Below are 22,189 nucleotides of genomic sequence, written 5' to 3' on the forward strand. Positions count from 1 at the left end.
CAGAAGCAGCATCTTCTTAGTAAGAATATTGTTGGGACCAATTCAAATAGCATCAACTTAACTTCAATATTAGAAAATTTAATAAAATTCAAAATTTATCAGAATATTGTTATATGATAAAAAATAATTGGGGAAACTTTTTCCTGTATGATTGCTAATCGGTATCACACATGTACAACTATGTATAATCAAAGTGTTAAGTTGACCAGACTTTCAAATGATACCTGCTGGATGAGGGCTTAATTCATTATAGGTGACAAAAAAGATGTTTGACTGTCCTGGTTATAATAGGTAAACTGAATTTGCTTCAATACGTTGAAATTTATAACTTATCTTTTATCCCATTTTCTTCAACACAATATAAATTTCACAATTAAAATAACAATGCACAAGTTGTATTGGCTGGGTCTCGGCACAATGGAATGTGTACTACGGGTCATCAAATTGACATTGGCAGCTACAGTCGAGCCTTTCCCAGGGCCTTGATAACAAAATACATTAATTAACTCTCAACCATTGTTTTTCCCTTTAACAGTAAATGGTATATGTAACACATTTACACACACATATAGGCCTATAAACAGCATCTAGATGAAACTAGGGCACCTGACTTGTGACACTGTCCAGGGAATATAGATTATCCAACACAAGTAATTATGATGTCATATGACACTTTGAGTAACATATTTAAGAATAGAAAAATAATGAATATTTCTTAATTGCCTTAATCTTTTCTTAAACTATATTTCTTTTGTATGAAGTGGTACCGTGGGCCATATAATTTCCCATAATGCATTGTGTTTCTCATTTAAATATTACTACCGGGTATAGAAAAAAGAAGGAATGAAATATATTTTTAATTCCTCAAAAATACAGTTTATGTCTGTTTGTCGCCAAGTTTGATCAGTTCTGTCCTTATCTATAACTACATGTCTGTGCCAAATTTCATTGCTGTTAATGGTGTATAACTTGAGATATCCTGTTCACAAGGTGATTTTCAAAGCTAGGGGGTATGCTATAAGCTACGCTCCATCGTGCTAAAAAATTATACCTTCTTTAATGCTGTCATAACTCAAAAATGTGAAAGAATGTACACTAAAGTCTGAATATCATCGATGTTTTTCACTTTGAAGTAGACCGGAAGTACACAAGAGCTGCGTGAAGTAAAGCTAGCAACATGTTATTTTCGTACCATGCTTCGATGCAATGTTGTGAATTCCTCATAAAATAATAATGATAAAACATAATTATTGACTTCTAGAGATGTAAAAGATTATTATCGATTTCGTTTTCATTACGGATCGGAAATATGTAAAAATACGAATATATTATATATTAGGCAACTATATAGAGTACTATATTAGAGTACTATAGATGTGAACCCCATGTCAAAAACGAAAGGTAGGCTAATTGAGTCAAAATCATAAATCTCCAAATAGATACAAAAAAAAAACAAGAGGCCCAGAGGGCCTGTATCGCTCACCTGGTTTTTTGTTAGTAATTATCACAAGACTCTGACAATTAGAAAAATAAGCAAATTGACTCCCAAAGTTTAATTTTGAATCACAACCATACAATGATGCTATTGATACCATACAAATATGCTATCCAATACATAGGTTCAGAGACAAAGTAATTTATATGAAAATAGTAGCCTAATTGACCTTTTGACCTCGCATCTATTGCCGTCTAAGGCCCGGGGGTCAGCCCTATCATTTGTACAATTTCAAATCCCAACCCTATAAGGATGCTACCATTGCATTATAAGTGCTCTTCCATTCTTAGTTGCAGAGAAGAAGTCGTTTATATGGAAATAGCTAAATTGACCCCTTTTGACCCCACCCTTCAGGCCCCCGGGGGGTCAGCCCCATCATTTGCAAAATTTTGAATCCAAACCCTATAAGGATGTAACCATTGCATTATGAGCGTAATCCCATGTTAAGTTGCAGAGAAAAAGTCATTTATATGGAAATTGACCACTTTTGACCCCGCCCCTCAGGCCCCCGGGGGGTTAGCCCTATCATTTGCACAATTTTGAATCCCCACACTATAAGGATACTACCATTGTATTATGGGTGCTATACCGTGCTTAGTTTCAGAGAAGAAGTCGTTTATATGGAAATAGCCAAATTGGCCACTTTCGACCCCGCCCCTCAGGCCCCCTGGGGGTCAGCCCCATCATTTGCACAATTTTGAATCCCCACCCTATAAAGATGCTACCATTGCATTATGGGTGCTATACCATGCTTAGTTTCAGAGAAGAAGTCGTTTATATGGAAATAGCCAAATTGGCCCCTTTTGACCCCGCCCCTCAGGCCCCCTGGGGGTCAGCCCCATCATTTGTACAATTTTGAATCCCCATCCTATAAGGATGCTACCATTGCATTATGGGTGCTATCCCATGCTTAGTTTCAGAGAAGAAGTCGTTTATATGGAAATAGCCAAATTGAACCCCTTTTGACCCCGCCCCTCAGGCCCCCGGGGGGTCAGCCACATCATTTGTACAATTTTGAATCCCCACCCTATAAAGATACTACCATTGCATTATGAGTGCTATCTCATGCTTAGTTTCAGAGAAGAAGTCGTTTATATGGAAATAGCCAAATTGACCCCATTTGACCCCGCCCCTCAGGCCCCCGGGGGGTCAGCCCCATCATTTGTACAATTTTGAATCCCCACCCTATAAGGATGCTACCATTGCATTATGGGTGCTATCCCATGCTTGGTTTCAGAGAAGAAGTCGTTTATATGGAAATAGCCAAATTGACCCCTTTTGACCCCGCCCCTCAGGCCCCCGGGGGGTCAGCCACATCATTTGTACAATTTTGAATCCCCACCCTATAAAGATACTACCATTGCATTATGAGTGCTATCTCATGCTTAGTTTCAGAGAAGAAGTCGTTTATATGGAAATAGCCAAATTGACCCCATTTGACCCCGCCCCTCAGGCCCCCGGGGGGTCAGCCCCATTCATTTGTACAATTTTGAATCCCCACCCTATAAGGATGCTACCATTGCATTATGGGTGCTATCCAATGCTTGGTTTCAGAGAAGAAGTCGTTTATATGGAAATAGCCAAATTGACCCCATTTGACCCCGCCCCTCAGGCCCCCGGGGGGTCAGCCACATCATTTGTACAATTTTTAATCCCTACCCTATAACGATACTACCATTGCATTATGAGTGCTATCTCATGCTTAGTTTCAGAGAAGAAGTCGTTTATATGGAATATAGCCAAATTGACCCCATTTGACCCCGCCCCTCAGGCCCCCGGGGGGGTCAGCCCCATCATTTGTACAATTTTCAGTTAGTAGCCCAGTAGTAGACCATTACTAAGATTAATGGACAGTCTCAATGCCGCTAAGATGGAAAATCGGCCTGTCTTTGGAGAGGAGGTTAAACAATGTCTCACCTTGGCTACTGATGCTTTCAAGTTGCTACAATTCTTGCTCAGCGACCTAAATACCAAAAGAAGACAACTGATCAGGGATCAGTTAAACCCCGATTTTAAAGATTTGTGCAGGTAGGTTTATCATCTTGGGGTTTTCACTGTAAAGTTACTATGGAATTGTTATGTTAATGATTTTGGTCATTAGTTATCATCACAGTACATATATATATATATATATATGATTTCCTCTTTTATATATGTATATATATTTTTTTTCCATTGTATTTGGATAGCGACGATACCCCAGTCACAGATGATTTGTTTGGTGACGATCTTCATCAGAGGATTAAAGATATATCGACTAAACAACAAATCAGCAAGAAGCTCGGAAGGAATCATGTTCGTCCAACAAATCATCAACAGAATCGTTCTGGTGGGGCTCAGCGTCCACCTTTTCGGCATAACTACCAAAGACCTAGGCCTGCTCCCTATCACAAGGACCAGTATCAACGACGTCAACAGCAGTTTCACCATGAACGTCCACAGCAACCACAACAACAGAGGACGACACCAAGACGACCGGCCCCTTTTTTAGGCGGGAAGAACAAGCCTGGGAAACCAGGCAAGACTGCTTAGACGACAGTCAAATTGTGGTTACTTCTGTAAGTTATCAACTAAACAATACACCTACCAATTTCGTGGCAGGAAAAATAAGATTTTTTCTAGATGAATGGGAAAAACTTACATCTGATGCAGACATTTTACAATGTGTTCGTGGTTGTGTGTTAGACATCCCAGATCTTCCAAAACAATGTAAACCTCCAAGACCTATCAATTTGTCTGAGGAACTGTCGGTAGTAGTCAATAAAGAAATTGAAAAATTCTTGGCGCAAAAAATCATTGAACAAGTTTTTTGTGTCGCTAAAAGATGGATATTGGATGGATATTTTCTCCACTCCAAAAAAGGATGGGTCATATAGACTTATTTTGAATCTGAAACAATTAAATAAATTTGTTCCTTCAGAACATTTCAAAATGGAGACAATTAAAACTGCTCTTAGTTTGGTTACCCCACAGTGCTGGTTTGGGTCTATAGACTTGAAAGATGCCTACTATTCTATTCCTGTTGTAAAAAACTCCAGAAAATACTTACAATTTCAATGGAACAATAGTACATATCAGTTTACCTGTATGCCCATGGGTTTGACTACAGCTCCGCGGATTTTTACAAAGCTGCTTAAGCCAGTTTTTGCTCATCTACGTAAACAAGGCCACACAAACTTGGTATACTTGGATGATAGTTTGCTGGTAGCTAACTCTAATGTAGAATGTGCAGGCAATATTCAAGACACTGTTAGCTTAATGGACAATCTAGGACTTACTGTCCATCCAGATAAATCTGTTTTTGTTCCAACTCAAGAAATAACTTTTCTAGGATTTATTATAAACTCTGTCACCATGCAGGTGTCATTACCACAGACTAAAGTACAAACACTTTGTTCAATGTGTCTGAAAATCAAGAAAAAACAGGTTGTGTTGATAAGGGATTTAGCAGTTCTGGTAGGAAAGTTTGTGGCAGCTGAACCAGCGGTGGAATATGCAGCGTTGTTTTATAAATCTGTTGAGAGAGAAAAAGATGCTGCATTGAAAACACACAAGGGCAACTTTGATGAATATATGAAACTTTCTCCTCTTGCACTCCAAGACTTACAGTGGTGGATTGATAACTTACCTTCTGCATGTAAATGTCTTGTTCGTTCCCATCCTGACATTTTTATCAACACTGATAGTTCTAAGACAGGTTGGGGTGGTTTTCTACATAACACTAATATTCATACTGGAGGTCACTGGTCTTACAAGGAACAAACAGAACATATAAATGTGTTAGAACTGAAAGCGGCTTTCCTTGTTTTGCAAAGTTTATGTAGTGAGAAGTCTAACATCCATATTCGTTTACAAATGGATAATTCAGTGGCTGTTGCATACATTCAGCATATGGGAGGGCGTACCGATCAGCTTCATATGTTAACTAGAGAAATATGGTTGTGGTGTATAAAACGAAACATTTGGTTGTCAGCATCACACATCCCAGGTCATTCTAATGGACAGGCTGATGCCCTGTCACGTCAACTTTCGGATGATATGGAATGGATGATAACCTCCAATGTGTTTACTACATTACACAATAGATATGACTTTATTCAGGTGGATCTTTTTGCATCTAGACTCAATCATAGACTGCCAAAATATGTGTCTTATCTTCCTGATCCACAGGCAGTTGCTGTAGATGCTTTTTCACTATCATGGACTAACACTGTGTTTTATTCCTTTCCTCCCTTCAGTGTGCTGCACCGCCTTCTACGGAAACTGGAGGAGGACTCGACATCGGAGATGGTTGTGATAGCCCCAATATGGCCAACACAAGTTTGGTTTCCAGTGTTGCTGAGACTGGTATCAGGACCATGTTTCATTCTACCCCCTCTCAGCCGGACTCTTCAACATCCAACGGACAACAACAAAGTCCACCCTCTTCGCAAAATGCACTTAGGAGCTTTCCAGGTGTCCGGTGTACCTTGCAAAAGTTTGGTTTTTCGGGAGACGTTGCCAACCTTGTCGCAGCGTCATGGAAAGATAGCACTCAAAAACAGTATAGGAGTTATCTCTCGAGATGGCTGCAATTTTGTGGTGAAAGGGAAATTAATCCATATACCCCATCTTTACACCTGAACTCTGTGTTGGAGTTTTTGACTGCATTATACCATCAAGGACTTGGCTACAGTGCTATCAACACTGCTAGATCAGCGATTAGTTCTCTTGAATTATCTTCTAACAATCCAATAGGGAATCATCCCTTAGTTCGTAGGTTAATTAAAGGCGTGTTTGCCAGTAGGCCATGTTTACCTAGATATAGTAGAACTTGGAATGTTTCTAATGTCTTAAACTTTTTAGAATCTCTTTACCCTGTAAATATGTTGACACTTTTAGATTTAACTAAGAAATTGGCAATGTTGTTAGCTCTAGTCACTGGCCAGAGAGGACATTATCTACATGTACTAGAGACTACTGGTATAGATTTCTCAGAAAATGTTATGACTTTGTATACGAGAAATGTGTTAAAAACATCGAGACCTGGTTCACATCAGGTACCAATCCGTGTGTCAAAATTTCACGACAAACCGGCATTATGTGTGTATAGTACTATGTTAGCATACTTAGACAGAACAGAACTTTTGCGTGAAAATACTGATCTTTTGTTCATTGGAACTGTGCCTCCACACAAACCGGTGTGTCGGAGTTCAATATCCAGATGGATAAAAAGCGTTATGTTAAGTGCAGGAATTAATGTGACGGAGTTCGGCGCACATAGTACACGCGCCGCAGCAACCAGTGCAGCTGCTAAAAGACAAGTACCACTGCAACAAATTCTGAAGGCTGCAGGTTGGTCTAATGACTGTACGTTTCGCCGTTTCTACAACAGAGACTCAGAACAAGAAACTGACAATTCATTAAGTGAAATTGTCAATTCAGTCTAAGAGAACATTAAAATTTGTATATATATCGAAAAAAAAACAGTTCTTATGGATATAAGATCAGTCGGTTTTACTGTGATACGCCAGAAAAGCCCATAGTGGTGAAATGCGTGTGAAAGTTCAAACTCGCTCGCTGTCCGACATTACACATTGTGGTCGAACACCTAATGTATGCCGAACCCTGTCCCTTGCTCGTAGAGTAATGCAACTTTTGTCTAGAACTGCTCAAATCGCTCTGACAGTAGTGTGTTTACCTTATTAGGTGAATTGCCTTGCCTATAAATCATTTTATCACCTCAACAAGGGCTATGTAGTTCATTTGTTTAGCTTGTGACTTTGGCTCGGGTATGGGTACAGCGTACATATTGTACCTGCTTAATCGTTATTGATCAACGATTTGTAATAACAACGGTATCAATTAAAATACTAAACAATGACGTGGAATTTGTCAATATTTCATGTTATATGTTTCATAAGAAATGTAGAACAATACATTTATACCATATTTTGCTTCTTGGTTATATCTAGAATTAGCCTGAGTGAATCGTCTCTTTAAGTGAAATTGTGAATTTTTGAATTATGCATTATTAGTATTATTATTATTAAAGTCTGTTCATCAACAGTTCTTGTTCTCTTGTGGTCTTTTCTTTTTTAATGTATTATTGTATTGACTCTGAAATCTCATGGGATCTCTCAGCGTGGTTGATGTGAGAAAATTTCAAAATTAAACGAAGACATGAAGTTTGATATGAATTTTCTCACATCAACTTCACGCTGAGAGATTACACCCACCACTTAATTTACTGATTAGTTATAAATCATTTGCCCACCCTATGAAGTTATTCAATACAATAATACATACTGACTCTAAAAACTGAATCTTATGCGCATGCGCATGTCATCTCATGTAATCTCTCAGCGTGAAGTGTTGATGTGAGAAAATTCATATCAAACTTCATGTCTTCGTTTAATTTTCGAAATTTTGGGCAGAGAGTGGTCTGATCTATAGCCTGGGTCTATGCAAGAATGATTTACACTACCCAATAAATTTTCTGAAATAAGAAAAAAATCAAGACGGGCTTGTCTTACTGGGTTGTTCTTCCTCCATGTATACCTTCTGGTTTCCTCATGTTGTTCTCTAAAAATTCATGTTGTTCTCTAAAAATATCTATCAAATTACGATTATCCATTAACTCTAAAACTTTATCTCTGGCCCGAGGGTTATTAATGTTCTTATAGTTTTCATCATAATCAAGATTAGGTTTTAATACTAAGTTAAAATCACCACATACAACTATACTTGAATTATTAAAGTAATCTAAGGCTTCATACACCTTGTTATAAAAATCTGGTTGATCCTGGTTAGTACCATATATATTAATTAATGTCATTTGCAAGCCTTCTATCTCAACATCTAAATTACCTGTTGAATCCCTCTTTTCCCTATATACTTTAAATTCAAAATTATTATTAAAAATTACAGCAACCTCTCTGGCGTTTGACCTGTAGGAATTAAAATAGGACTCATATCCCCACTCATTTCTAATTAGCTCTTCATTTTCCGGAGTAAAGTGGGTATCTTGCAAACAATAAATACTGTAATGCTTATCTCTAAGATACATAACACTGGCCAGGTAACCCAAAATGTATTAATCTTGCCGAAACTTCTTAGAATAACGGCAGAATACTTAATTTTTAACAAGTTTCGGCAGGATTAGCAATTGTGCTTTTTTATTCAGTATTAACCCTTTGTATTAAGACTTTTCCTCAGAATTCCAATTCGATTAATAAAATTAAGTATTCCTGCCGTAAAATTAAGTATATTAAATACGAATAACAAACCACCAGAGGGTATCAGTCACAATTACCCAACTTTGTTACATGCACTGCTATTTATTGCTACATTGTCGGAAGTTGGGAATCGCCAAACTTTTCCGATGCGACGGTGAAATTAACAGATTCGGCGATAGAATTAAGAGTTTCTGCATTTATATTCAATGTTTCTGCGTTTATATTCAATGTTTCTGCGTTTATATTCAATGTTTCTGCGCTAATATTAACACATTTCGTCGCTTACATCGAGCGGCGCGCCGAGTCGTGATGGCCGAGCACACAGCTTACACAGGTAAACTTTACCTTGTGAAACGAGACTTACAGTACGTACAGCCGCCAGCCGATTGTACCTGTAAAATCATTATGTTTACAATTCTCTTTTCCCCCTTTAAAAATACATATATCCTATTTATCCTATTCTCCTATCTTTTGTTGTTTTCTTTCCCGCTTCTCGTCATTTGAGCTATGCATTTTGCACCTTTTTTCGGAAGAGTTCCGATATGAGCGGTAACAAATGAATAACTGTCTAGGTTATGTGTAAAATATGTGTATATACAGGGGATTAACTATGACAAACAAATGTGTTTGATTATGTGCAATTACATTTACAGTAAAACCCCTATAACTCGAACAGCAGGGGACCAGATCAATAGTTCGAGGAATACGGGGTATTCAACTCATCCGAGGTTGGTCACGATCGACAGTCCAAATGTCCGGTCTCAAACAATAACAAACAATGCACGGCAATGACATTTTTAATTACCCTATCTTTCAGCATTTTGAATTTATTAAGTGTTTTATTGATAGCTATATCCAGTTGAAAAAAAATGTATAACATCAATTTAGCGTTTGAAAAAACTAACGAGAAAGCCCTACATCAAATGTCATTCACAGCAGAGTAAGTGATCTTCATCTAGCTAGGTCAATGTACAATCCATATTGGTCAACACTGAGTACATTTTCTATTATAAAATTATCACAAATCATTTAAAAATTTACAAAATACATACTCACAATAAAGTTATTAACCAGCATATTTACGAACATACTAAATGATATCTATAGATGTCTATTCAGTAAAAGCGTAACGTTGGGTTATATGTATGTGTTACAAAATACAATTTACGGGAAAAGATACGGAACGTACTGATAAAATGTACTTTGCATATATCGTTTGATATCGCTTACATCTTTTGATAAATAACATTGTTGATAGCCTGTCAAATGAAACCAACAAAGAAATTTAAAAAAATAAACTTTTATAATTAGGCGGACGTCAGCAATACTTTCCGCCTCTTTTGTCATTTCACAATGCGTACCTTTCTATTAACACGGATAAACTTTAAGTTCCGTATTTTCATCGAAGATTATTACGAAAGAAACATCTTCAAATAAAGTTGGCATCAAACAACGACTTGCGATCGTGTAGGTAGGTAATAATGACACCGTTAATCCCTTAATTACCTAAAGGCTTGACACACCAACTGTATAAACACAAATCCATGTCGGTCGGTGCAGTCAGGTGTGACACAGGTAAAAAAATCTCAAAGGCCGAACACCTGTTCGATGAATACATGGGTAAATACTATGTATTTGATGAAACGGGGACATATTTCTGTTCGAGGAATAAGGGGTATTCGACGAATAGCTGTTCGAGCTATCCGGGGTTTTATTACATAGATTATATAGGGAGACGGTCGGGACCGTACGACCAGTTCGACGAATAGGGGTATTCGAGGAATCCGGGTTCGAGTTAGAGGGGTTTTACTGTATGTATATTCTTCTCACAAATTTTGCAGTTGTCATTGTCGATATAAATATTTAGGAATACTGACCTCGCACCTATTCTGTTATTAAACATACCATTATTGATGTTGTAATATAACATATCTTATGTTATTCGTCAGTAACTTAGCGTTTTCTTTGTAATGATTTTCGATTTTCTGCTATTTTGTTAAAATGATTACCATGTTTTGACTTAGGTACATATTGAGCTGTGTGCAAGTATTAGTTGGTTTGTTTATTCATTTAAGCTCCAAGTGACGGTCACATCATCGGGAGGACATAACCTCAACTAGCTGCGATGACGTAGCTCTGAACGACGGACGGAAGATTTCTGACAGATGGTCGTCGTCAGAGCTACGATTCCGTCCCATTGCCCGTAGTGTTGCAAAACATCCAGCGGTGAAAATGTTGCATTTCATGTGTGTCATGTAATTTTTTAATTAAATTCAACAATATCAAACAATTTTAACATAAAATGATTATTTATTTACCCACCTCCATGTCTAAATTATGTTTTGAAGCACTTTTGAATGGCTCACATCTCCGACACAGCTCACTTGGCCGCCATGATGCTTCTCGTTAGAAAGTCTCGCGCTCCAAATATGGCACCTAGTACCATATATGGAATGACCTACAAATTTTCACTACGAAAGAAATAAATGTCACAAAGTTTTTAACATGAACTTTAAAAATTCTTTTTTGCTTAATTCTTAATAATACTTACATTTGTTCAGTTTCACCATATTTATTCTTAGTTTGTTGGCTTTTTAAAACTTTTAAACATATTTTACCTGTTGAGTGTTTCATTTCGTCACGGTTTCCGGTAAATCAAACATGGCGGCGTATTTGAACAGAATTATACATGTGTTGTGTTTGCCTTGGATTTTACCACTAATAGTTGATGAAAGATTACAAGAGGCCCAGAGGGCCTGTATCGCTCACCTGGTTTTTTGTTAGTAATTATCACAAGAATCTGACAATTAGAAGAATAAGCAAAATTGACTCCCAAAGTTTAATTTTGAATCACAACCATACAATGATGCTATTGATACCATACAAATATGCTATCCAATACATAGGTTCAGAGACAAAGTAATTTATATGAAAATAGTAGCCTAATTGACCTTTTTGACCTCGCATCTATTGCCGTTTAAGGCCCCGGGGGTCAGACCTATCATTTGTACAATTTCAAATCCCAACCCTATAAGGATGCTACCATTGCATTATAAGTGCTCTTCCATTCTTAGTTGCAGAGAAGAAGTCGTTTATATGGAAATAGCTAAATTGACCCCTTTTGACCCCACCCTTAAGGCTCCTGGGGGGTCAGCCCCATCATTTGCAAAATTTTGAATCAAACCCTTTAAGGATGTAACCATTGCATTATGAGCGCAATCCCATGTTAAGTTGCAGAGAAAAAGTCATTTATATGGAAATTGACCATTTTTGACCCCGCCCCTCAGGCCTCCGGGGGTCAGCCCTATCATTTGCTCAATTTGGAATCCCCAGCCTACAAGGATGCTACCATTGCATTTGGGGGCTATACCATGCTTAGTTGCAGAGAAGAAGTCGTTTATATGGAAATAGCCAAATTGACCCCTTTTGACCCCACCCCTCAGGCCCCCGGGGGGGGGGGTCAGCCCTATCATTTGCACAATTTTGAATCCCCACCCTATAAGGATGCTACCATTGCAATATGGGTGCTATACCATACTTAGTTTCAGAGAAGAAGTCGTTTATATGGAAATAGTCAAATTGGCCCCTTTTGACCCCGCCTCTCAGGCCCCACGGGGGTCAGCCCCATTATTTGTACAATTTTTGAATCCCCACCCTATAAGGATGATATCATTGCATTATGGGTGCTATCCCATGCTTGGTTTCAGAGAAGAAGTCGTTTATATGGAAATAGCCAAATTGAGCCCTTTTGACCCCGCCCCTCAGCCCCCCGGGAGTCAGCCCCATCATTTGTACAATTTTGAATCCCCACCCTATAACGATACTACAATTGCATTATGAGTGCTATCTCATGCTTAGTTTCAGAGAAGAAGTCGTTTATATGGAAATTGCCAAATTGACCCCATTTGACCCCGCCCTCAGGCCCCCCGGGGGTCAGCCCCATCATTTGCACAATTTTGAATCCCCACCCTATAAGGATGCTACCATTGCATTATGGGTGCTATCCAATGCTTGGTTTCAGAGAAGAAGTCGTTTATATGGAAATAGCCAAATTGACCCCTTTTGACCCCGCCCCTCAGGCCCCTGGGGGGTCAGCCCCATCATTTGTACAATTTTCAGTTAGTAGCCCATAAGGATGCTACCAGTCAAATTTTATTGAAATCCGACCAGCGGTTATGGAGAAGAAGTCGATTGTTGACGGACGCCGGACGCCGGACGCCGGACGACAGACGACGGACGCGGGACGCTGCGGTATCCCATAAGCTCACCTCGGTCCTTTGGACCAGGTGAGCTAATAATCGAAAGGTTTGTGAATTGAATATTGATCATAGTTGTCAAACAATACAGTTACATAAGGATAATACCCGAAAAATATATTTTTATCAGTCTCAAGGTGCCCGATGTGGATCACATCGGGGCTTGCAACACTAGCGGCAACGGGGTGGAATTCATACCCTGCCGGGAACCGAAGTGGAGGCAGGGTATGATTTTTCGTTCTAAACCTCAACCAGGGCCTAGCTAACCTATAAGGGAGTACGAGCGTCAGGACCCTCATCCAGGAAAGGTCAGCCATCAGAACCCCAAGGGCCGACCACTGAGGTAAGTATGTTATGGTGAACTCGGATTGTGTCCACGTTGCGGACGCTGACATTGCGTCAGGTATTGGTGGCACGGTTATATTGAGGTATCTGCCACTTTATCACATTAGAGTATGCCATGTGTGGAAACATACCTAAAATTATTACGCTCCGACTGTAGGTCGGAGAATGCTGTTTCCCTTAGTGGGCCGACGCCAATTGTAGCCTACTTGGGGAACCTTGGCATTGCTGGTGACTTTTTCGTGACACTTTGTGACTCAGTGTGACGGAGCAAGAGACTTTAGATACTGAATATTTGGGTGTGGAACGACTAGGAATGAGAGTGAGTGAGATTTGTGTTTAATGTAAATAAATGGTTAATTGTTTGTAGATTCATTGTTTTCATTTCCCATCTAAATACTCGAGGCTCGCCTACGTAACAATTTCCTATAACGAGTTGTACATAGATAACAAATATCCCCAGCTAACCAGTTGCTTTTAAAGACGTTTTTAATATTGTCAAGTGATAGTAATATTAGGAAAAAACACTTTTAAAGATATTTTTAGGTGTAATGAATGTATTATTATTATTAGGTGTATTTAAATGAATTATATTCAAAATGCATAGCTCAAATGACGAGACGCGGGAAAGAAAACAACAAAAGATAGGAGAATAGGATAAATAGGATATATGTATTTTTAAAGGGGGAAAAGAGAATTGTAAACATAATGATTTTACAGGTAACAATCGGCTGGCGGCTGTACGTACTGTAAGTCTCGTTTCACAAGGTAAAGTTTACCTGTGTAAGCCGTGTGCTCGGCCATCACAGCCACAGCTCGGCGCGCCCGCTCGATGTAAGCAACGAAATGTGATAATATTAGCGCAGAAACATTGAATATAAACGCAGAAACATTGAATATAAACGGCAGAAACATTGAATATAAAACGCAGAAGAAACATTGAATATAAAACGAAGAAACTCTTAATTCTATCGACGAATCTGTTAATTTCACCGTCGCATCGGAAAGTTTGGCGATTTCCCAACTTCCGACAATGTAGCAATAAATAGAAAACACATCCCCCCCCCCCCCCCCGCTCCTCCCCGCATATGCCGTATCATACCCCCAACACCCCTACCCAGCCCCTCCCTCGCCCCGCCGTCCTCATTGTGACTATGATACCCTCTCGTGTGAGTTTTGCTTAATTCCGGCCCCAGTTCGACGACCCACGGAGGACAGAAGATAAATTACTATAATATTACGGCAGAAATACTTAATTTTATTGAAGGTCGAATTGGAATTCCGAGTGAAAAGTCTTAAGTATAGAAAGGGGTTGAATACTGAATATAAAAAAGAGCACACGAGGCATAATTCCTTGTCCCTAAGGAAACTTGTTAAAAATTAAATATTCCTGACGTTATTCTCTAAGAAGTATGTCAGGGTAACACGCAAGATTAATTCCAGATGTTTGGGTTACCAGTATTTGTAGAAAGACATCTCTACTCGTTTAAGTTTATCAGAAAGCCCTTGACAATTTGGCCGCTGAAAACCACAGTGCAAACATTATTCCACTATAAAATATATAGTAAATCAATCGTGATATTTATTATGTAGCCTACCTGCCTGAAAGGTCAGAAAGAAAGAAAGGAAAACAGAGATCAGAGGAGATATAGACGAATAAGGACCCAGAGGGCCTCTGTAATGCGTAACTCGCCCTTGTATTTTAATGCCAAGTAATGTTATAGGAAGAAACAAGTATCATTGTGTTGTAGATTTTACTTATGGAACTATTGAAGATTAAATATCTCTAATTCCCCCTAATGGGCCCCACTTGTTGTACGGCTCCAGGAGGAGGCGTCAAAGCCAAAAATTACTATACCGAATTTCCCTGATAACCCCCAAGTGTAATGAGTTGGTAGGCTCCAGAATATTGCGCGGTGGTAGCCTATCCTTGGCGAATCCTCTAGGTGACATCTAGCTAGCCGATTTTTAGGATATTTACCTCTATTTCCCTTATCGGGCCCCGCCCCTCCTGCCCCCTGGGGGGTCAGAGCCAAAATTATATACAAGTTCTGTTCCCCTTTCCCCCAAGGATGTTTGTGGCCCAAATTTGGTTACAATCCATGCAGAACTCTATGGACAAGTAGCGATTTATAGGATTTAGTATCATTTACCTCTATTTCCCCTATTGGGCCCCGCCCCTCCTGCCCCCTTGGGGTCAGAGCCAAAATTTATACAAGTTCTGTTCCCCTTCCCCCAAGGATGTTTCTGGCCAAATTTGGTTACAATCCATGCAGAACTCTAGGACAAGTAGCGATTTATTGGATTTACCTCTATTTCCCCTATTGGGCCCCGCCCCTCCTGCCCCCCGTGGGTCAGAGCGTATGAAATATATAACAAGATTCTGTTTTCCCCTTTCCCTGACTAAGGTCGTGTCTGGGCAAATTTTGGTTCGCAATTCCATGCAGCGAACTTCTAGGACAGAAGTAGCATATCTTAATAGAATCTTTACCTTCTATTGATCCCTCTATTGGGCCCCCCCGCCCCTACCTGCCCCGGGGGGTCGAAAGGGATGTGGCAAATGTTCCAGGACGCCCTCTAAATTATGATTCAAGTCACTGTTCTACCTTCCCCGTGCACAGGTATGGTTTCTTGGCCTAATTTGGTCTACAATCCATGCAGAAAGTCTAGGTACAATCAGTAGCGATTTATTAGCAATTTTACTCTATTTTTCCCCTATTGGAGCCCACCCCCATCTGCCCCCCCGGGGGAGTGACATGACAGCCAAAATGTGTTTTATACAAGTTGCTGTTCCCTTCCCCCAAGGATTATTTGTGGCCCAAAAATTGGTTACAAATCCATCCAGAACTCTATGACAAGTAGGCAATTTATAAGGAAATGTTGACGGACGGATGACCGGACGGACGGATGGACGACGGAGACGCCGCGCCATGACATAAGCTCACCGGCCCTTCGGGCCAAGGTGAGCTAAAAAATCATCCAATAGGTCTGGGTTCTTGCCTACTACCCACCTACGTACTAAGGTATTATACACTAGAATAGACATATTATATGTTAATACAGAGATATATTTCCCACGAACAACAGTCTGATACATACAAGTCACAACACATCTAGAACTACCCCATCAGCACGCTTCATTGGCCGGAAATGAAGACTACATTTCACCGGAAATGGACTATCAGATAAAACTCAGACTATACCTGTAGACTCAAGAATGAGGTCCGAGATATTCCGAACACATACTGCTAGTATATAAAAAAACTCATAGAGGTCCCGTATAAATTATCCGGAATAGTTAAAAATAATCAAAAGGAATTGGGGTAGGCACCCTAGGGAAAACATTTTTTTTTTAATTTAAAACCAACTGTATCTGAGTAAAATATGAATTTAATAAATGCAGAAAAAAGAGAGAGATAGCCTTACAATACGGGGGATTAGTTAGTAACCTTCATTATAGAACACCCTTTCACTACACATATACATGTATAGTGTACTATATTACTTTCAAAACACACTTACCGTTTCTTGCTCACTGTAGAAAATATAGATATGTATAATCCAATTAATCCAAAATACACAAACACGTATCCAATGCAGTTCGCTCTAACCATAATCTTTTTTCCGATCGCCGGCACATTGCATGTGCCTTTAAGTCCGTTACCGATCGTGTCACAAGAAAGGCTATACATATGTATAAATCCTCATAAGGCATATACGAATACTTGTCCTCATCATCATCGAAAACACATCTGTACGCACACATACAAATATCTATCCGCTGGAATAAAACTGAAACAACGTTAATGCCTCTCAAGATCGGCTGTACAAGTACAAAAGTATACATGTACATTTACTGTCCGTAACCGACCTAAATTGTCAATACACATTTTATGCAAAGTTACTGTCATTTCGTAGATAATCATCATTCAATGGTGTATCATGGAAAAGTCTACGTTTAAGTCTCCATTTTTGTAGCAACCGCAAACAGTCTTTATACCGTGTCCACACAAAATGTCTTCATAAACAGAACTCAAAATTGATAGGCTTTCTTTCAATATCTGCAGATTAATTTTAGTCAAGTCCTCGAAAATCACATACTCCGATGTTCTTCAGCTGTATCTTGCATTTATGAAATGAAGAATGTCATTGTTTTGATCCTTCTTCCTTGTGAGTTTTACGATCACATTCCTTGTTTGTAATTAATATCTTGTATTTGAACTTTTCTGGTCACATGTAATCGATTACTAATCGATTAATCACTTGAATTGAAGGCTAATATAATTGTCTCACTACTGACAACTGTTAACGTCGGCCATGAATTTTGGTATCAACTAACAATAAATCTACTACTGCTACAATATGACAGAGCACATGCCTTACATGATATTAAGCCGTTATCAATTAAATAAGAATAGATTTAATGACGACAAAAACAAACATATTTTATCCCAAAAAAGCTCTGAATTCCGTTCCAGAGTATCATTTATTTGTAAACAATCGGTTTAAATCAGTCTGCTAAACCCGCTGTCTTTGACGAGTGGACCTAACACACGGTACGGACTAATTCAACCAAAACTTGATTCGCCACAGATGCGGAACAACATGGAAACAAAATTTTCGTCAAATGGATCTTTTTTATTCCAGTGATCACAAATAACATAATAACTCAACATTCTTTATCTTAAATTAGAACTATGGACCAATTAGGGCTTGTTACGTGTACCAACGATTACCCGGTTTACGAGTGTCGTGTAGGGTTCGGGGATGTAACCGGAGTCAAATAAGGTGTACCCGGGGCCAGGTTACCCGTCAAAATAGGACAATTCGTCTGGACTGCACGTAAAACGGGAAGTCTAAGAAACTTATATTAAAAGTATTTACAAAATTTCAACTCAATTTGTTTATGTTTCTTCACTCACCAAGGATGACACCTATCTTTTTTTCAATTACATTTTGTTTCTCCATGACCGTTCTTTTGATGCGAGAAACAATCTACATTGATGGACCATGCTGCACTAAAAAGGGTCACATGATCTATAGTCATATACCGTATTAACACAAGAGGACCGTCCTGAAGTAGTTAATGTACTTCCTGTATGCGCATGTGTCAAAAACGATTTCCTCGGGGACTGGTATATTGCTACAGACAAGCTGGGTCGGTAACTGACATTTTACGGCAGCTCATTAGCAATTATTGAATTGTCATAATAAAAATGGAAGTTAGACAATTAACGACTGATGCATTTCTTTACTGTACACTCACCATACGTATTTCATCAAATCTCCGTTGATCAAACCAAAAAATCCCTTTTTTCTAACAGCGAATACATAACGTAAACCCAATTTGTTTACAAAAGCAGTAGATCTGTGTTGAGTACCCCGGTACGAGGTCGGGTACTAAAATTCGAGTACCGGGGACAAAATTTAGTACCCGTGACAGCCCTATGACCATATGATATCTTTTTTATAACGATAAACAAGTGCAATAGCAAAATTAAAATGTTCAAGGACTAACTGCCTCCTTCCGCACACAGCCGAGCGTCCCGGCGCGATTAGGCCTCCCCTGACTTATGTTGCAAAGCTTTCTCATGACATTCCACTTTTTTCATTGATTAATTACTTTAACTTCCACAGAGACGTAATTTAACAAGTATTTCTCACATCATATATGCTTTGTTGGGTTCAAAAACGTGTACATAAAGAGATGTAAACTACAGTCGGAATGGCTTCCTCATAAAATATGTGATCTGTCAACGTGTTTAGTCACTTACTACATGCATGTTACGATTAAAGGTGCCACTACCTTTCCGAAACGGCTTATTTTTAATTTTAAAATAGGAATGGGTAAAACGAGATCAGTAATTTTGTAGAGTCGCAGAAGTTTAATAAACTATACGTTTACTGTAGCTCAAACTTATCATCGCCTTCAGAACTATTTGATTAGAATAAATAAAATGTTAATTGTTTCATAACGCGGGGTCGTTTTATTGTTTCCCGCCGTCATCCTAAATGCTGGCGGTAGTTGACTATCACTGCGCCAGAACGACAAAACAGCGAAATGAATCTTCACTGTTATCATACATTAGACAGGAAAATCTTGCATATTTTGGTGTTGTAACCTCATCTTAAGCCATCGATATATATTTTTCTTTTGTTAATAATGTTTTTAAGAAACCTTTAAATTTTGCTCCGGAAAGGTAGTGGGCCTTTAACGATTTATAAAATCTTTAATCGATTATTAGCGATTAGTTTCATTAATCTAATCACCTTCGATTATTCGCCTAATCGTTTTCAGCCCTAACGTTAGTTGTCGGTATACCGTCATGCCACACATCAAATCGCTCATTTACTTCAATTACTTCATTTTTGCATAAATCTTCATAAAACTTGTTAGAAATATTTATTATGATGTAGAAAGTATACTGAACAACATATCCTGTGTTCAGTTTGTTGTCACAACCTGTCGCATTTAACGTGTTGTCGTTTGCAAATTGTTGTCTAGTCGAGTGTTGTCGTTTTTATGGGAGACCCTACAAAAGTGTCTTTCGGTGCGCGAGCTAAGAACATTTACCCACAGGACTGTTTCTTTTTAATTTGTTAATACAATTTAATTAATTGACAGAAACCGTCAATATATAGAGGGCGTATATTTTTAATATCTATTTATACGTCATTTTATTTATTGACAATACGTCAAACTCCTGTGGATTTAGCTAACTCGTTATGCATGGATACGGGAGATATTGCAAAGTCTAACGTTAATTTTAGACTGGTTCCTTTACCAGTTATAAACGTTTTATATATTACTGTAATGAATCAACGATAATTGAATAATAAAAAAAAGGCTCCATAAAGCAACTGACGTACCGAACAATGTTCCAAGCAGAAAGGGCGAAAATATTATCCAAGTTCTTCCATGTACGGCGAACACTGTCTACCTAACTGATCAAGCGGCACATCTCTAACTTCCTGCGTTATTCTTGGTTCGACCTTGACACCTTTAGTTTCGTTATCGTAAGCAAAATTATTCTGAGAACTCGTGAATCCTCATCAGTCCAACATTCATTGGGAAGCCACAAACGGCTTGTAAAGATGTATAGTGATATTTACAATAGTGGTAAAAATATTTAAACATGATTGCTTAAATCCTTAAAGCGACATAGCTCGGGGAAAACTATTAGAAGGGCTAAAATCGGTAAAAATGGTGTTTAAATATAATCCAAGTATTACATTTCTTATGAAATTTGGAAAATTAAAATTCTCCCATAACAAAAATCGCTCTGTATGCGAAGTAAATTAATTATTTATTATGGGAATCCTAATCGCGTCCTCCCCGACCGGAGGCTATCAGTGCCAGTTCAACCTATAGACGACAATGCGCAACATCCCCCACACTCCCGTAGTAAATCAATAACATTGGCTTATCCGTAGTTTTGAACCAAAAAGTTTCCGCCAAAACAACCAACTGACTCACCTAAAAATGCGAAAGGAAAGGCAATGGAGCAGCGACAATCCCAACAAATGACTCGGTAAACATTACGACGCATGGAGATCTAGAGTGTTAATACAACTTGTTATAGTGAAGAGAACAGTTCAAACGAGCACGCGGCTGTGAGAAAGTAAGGGAACCAACGGCTCGCTTGGAAGAGGTACACCTGCCTCTACAAAAGTCGCCCGTGTTCCGTCAAACATTGATAAATATGTACATATTCAATACCAATATTGTAACGATTTCCGCCTCCGGTCCTCTCGTAGGGTCCCTTCGTCAGTATAACCACAGGAGTTTGACGTTCTGTCTAATAATATATAGTAAAAATTTATATAAAAATACCCCTATATACTATATAAAAACACCAGGAATGAAATGCATCGCTGGCCAAACTTTTCACCACCTTCGGTAAAAGTTCTGTAAAATTTGTTCTGGGCAATGTCTGCATGTGTCACCGCGCCGATATTACATTAAGATGTTATTCTTCTTGGTGTTTTTATATATAGTATATAGGGGTATTTTTTATATAAATTTTTACTATATATTATTGACAGAACGTCAAACTCCTGTGTGGTATAACGAAAGTGGTAGTCGCAGACTACCTGAATGTCACATACAAATTTCTTATCCTGGCGTCTCCGGAGCACAGCTGTCTTCTGGACTATGGGTTTCTCAGTTAGATTATAGTCTGAGTAGTAGTCATTATTGTATATATCAATGAATAACAAAGGCCATTTTTTAAGTATAAATGTTATTATTAAGAAATCATCAGAGTTAACTTACAATATGCAATATACAATAAAATAGCAACCTCATGAAATCTCTGACTAGAATAAGTGAAGTTCAGAGAACAACTTTACCTTGCAACTAATACAAGAGTACGAGCCGCAATCCATCCACAGATAAATTCACAATAAATACCCAAAGCTGTCAGTGACAGCCAGGCGGCTGTCAGTGACAACCCACTGACAGCCTGAAGCCGTCATTTGTAGGGCTGTAACGAGTATCCGAGTACTCGAGTATTCACAAATTATTGAGAAAGATCGGAGACGAGTATTCGTTACTCCTGATATTTGTGGATCGCGATCTTTTCAAAAGCAAAAAATAATACCTTCTTTAATGCTGTCATAGCTCAAAAATGTGAAGGAATGTACACTAAAATCTGAATATCATCGATGTTTTCACTTTGAAGTAGACCGGAAGTACACAAGAGCTGCGTGAAGTAAAGCTAGCAACATGTTATTTTTCGTATCCACGCTTCGATGCAGTGTTGTGAATTCTTCATAAAATAATAATGATAAAACATAATTATTGAATTCTAGAGATGTAAAAGATGATAATTGATTTCGTTTTCATTACGGGTCGGAAATATGTAAAAATACGAATA

The 22,189-nt window shown here is 38.6% G+C and overlaps 1 protein-coding gene across 1 annotated transcript; it reads left to right on the top strand.

Moving 5' to 3' along the window:
* The first annotated feature begins 3,464 nt into the window (after positions 1-3,464).
* On the top strand, positions 3,465-6,924 carry LOC138313063 (uncharacterized). Its single transcript, XM_069253716.1, has 3 exons — positions 3,465-3,523; positions 3,685-4,053; positions 5,734-6,924. The coding sequence occupies exon 3, from the start codon at positions 5,803-5,805 to the stop codon at positions 6,922-6,924; it is 1,122 nt and encodes a 373-aa protein (XP_069109817.1). The 5' UTR covers positions 3,465-3,523; positions 3,685-4,053; positions 5,734-5,802.
* The last annotated feature ends 15,265 nt before the right edge of the window (positions 6,925-22,189 follow it).

This window comes from Argopecten irradians, unplaced genomic scaffold (genome assembly GCF_041381155.1).
Source record: "Argopecten irradians isolate NY unplaced genomic scaffold, Ai_NY scaffold_0575, whole genome shotgun sequence".
NCBI classification, from domain to species: domain Eukaryota; kingdom Metazoa; phylum Mollusca; class Bivalvia; order Pectinida; family Pectinidae; genus Argopecten; species Argopecten irradians.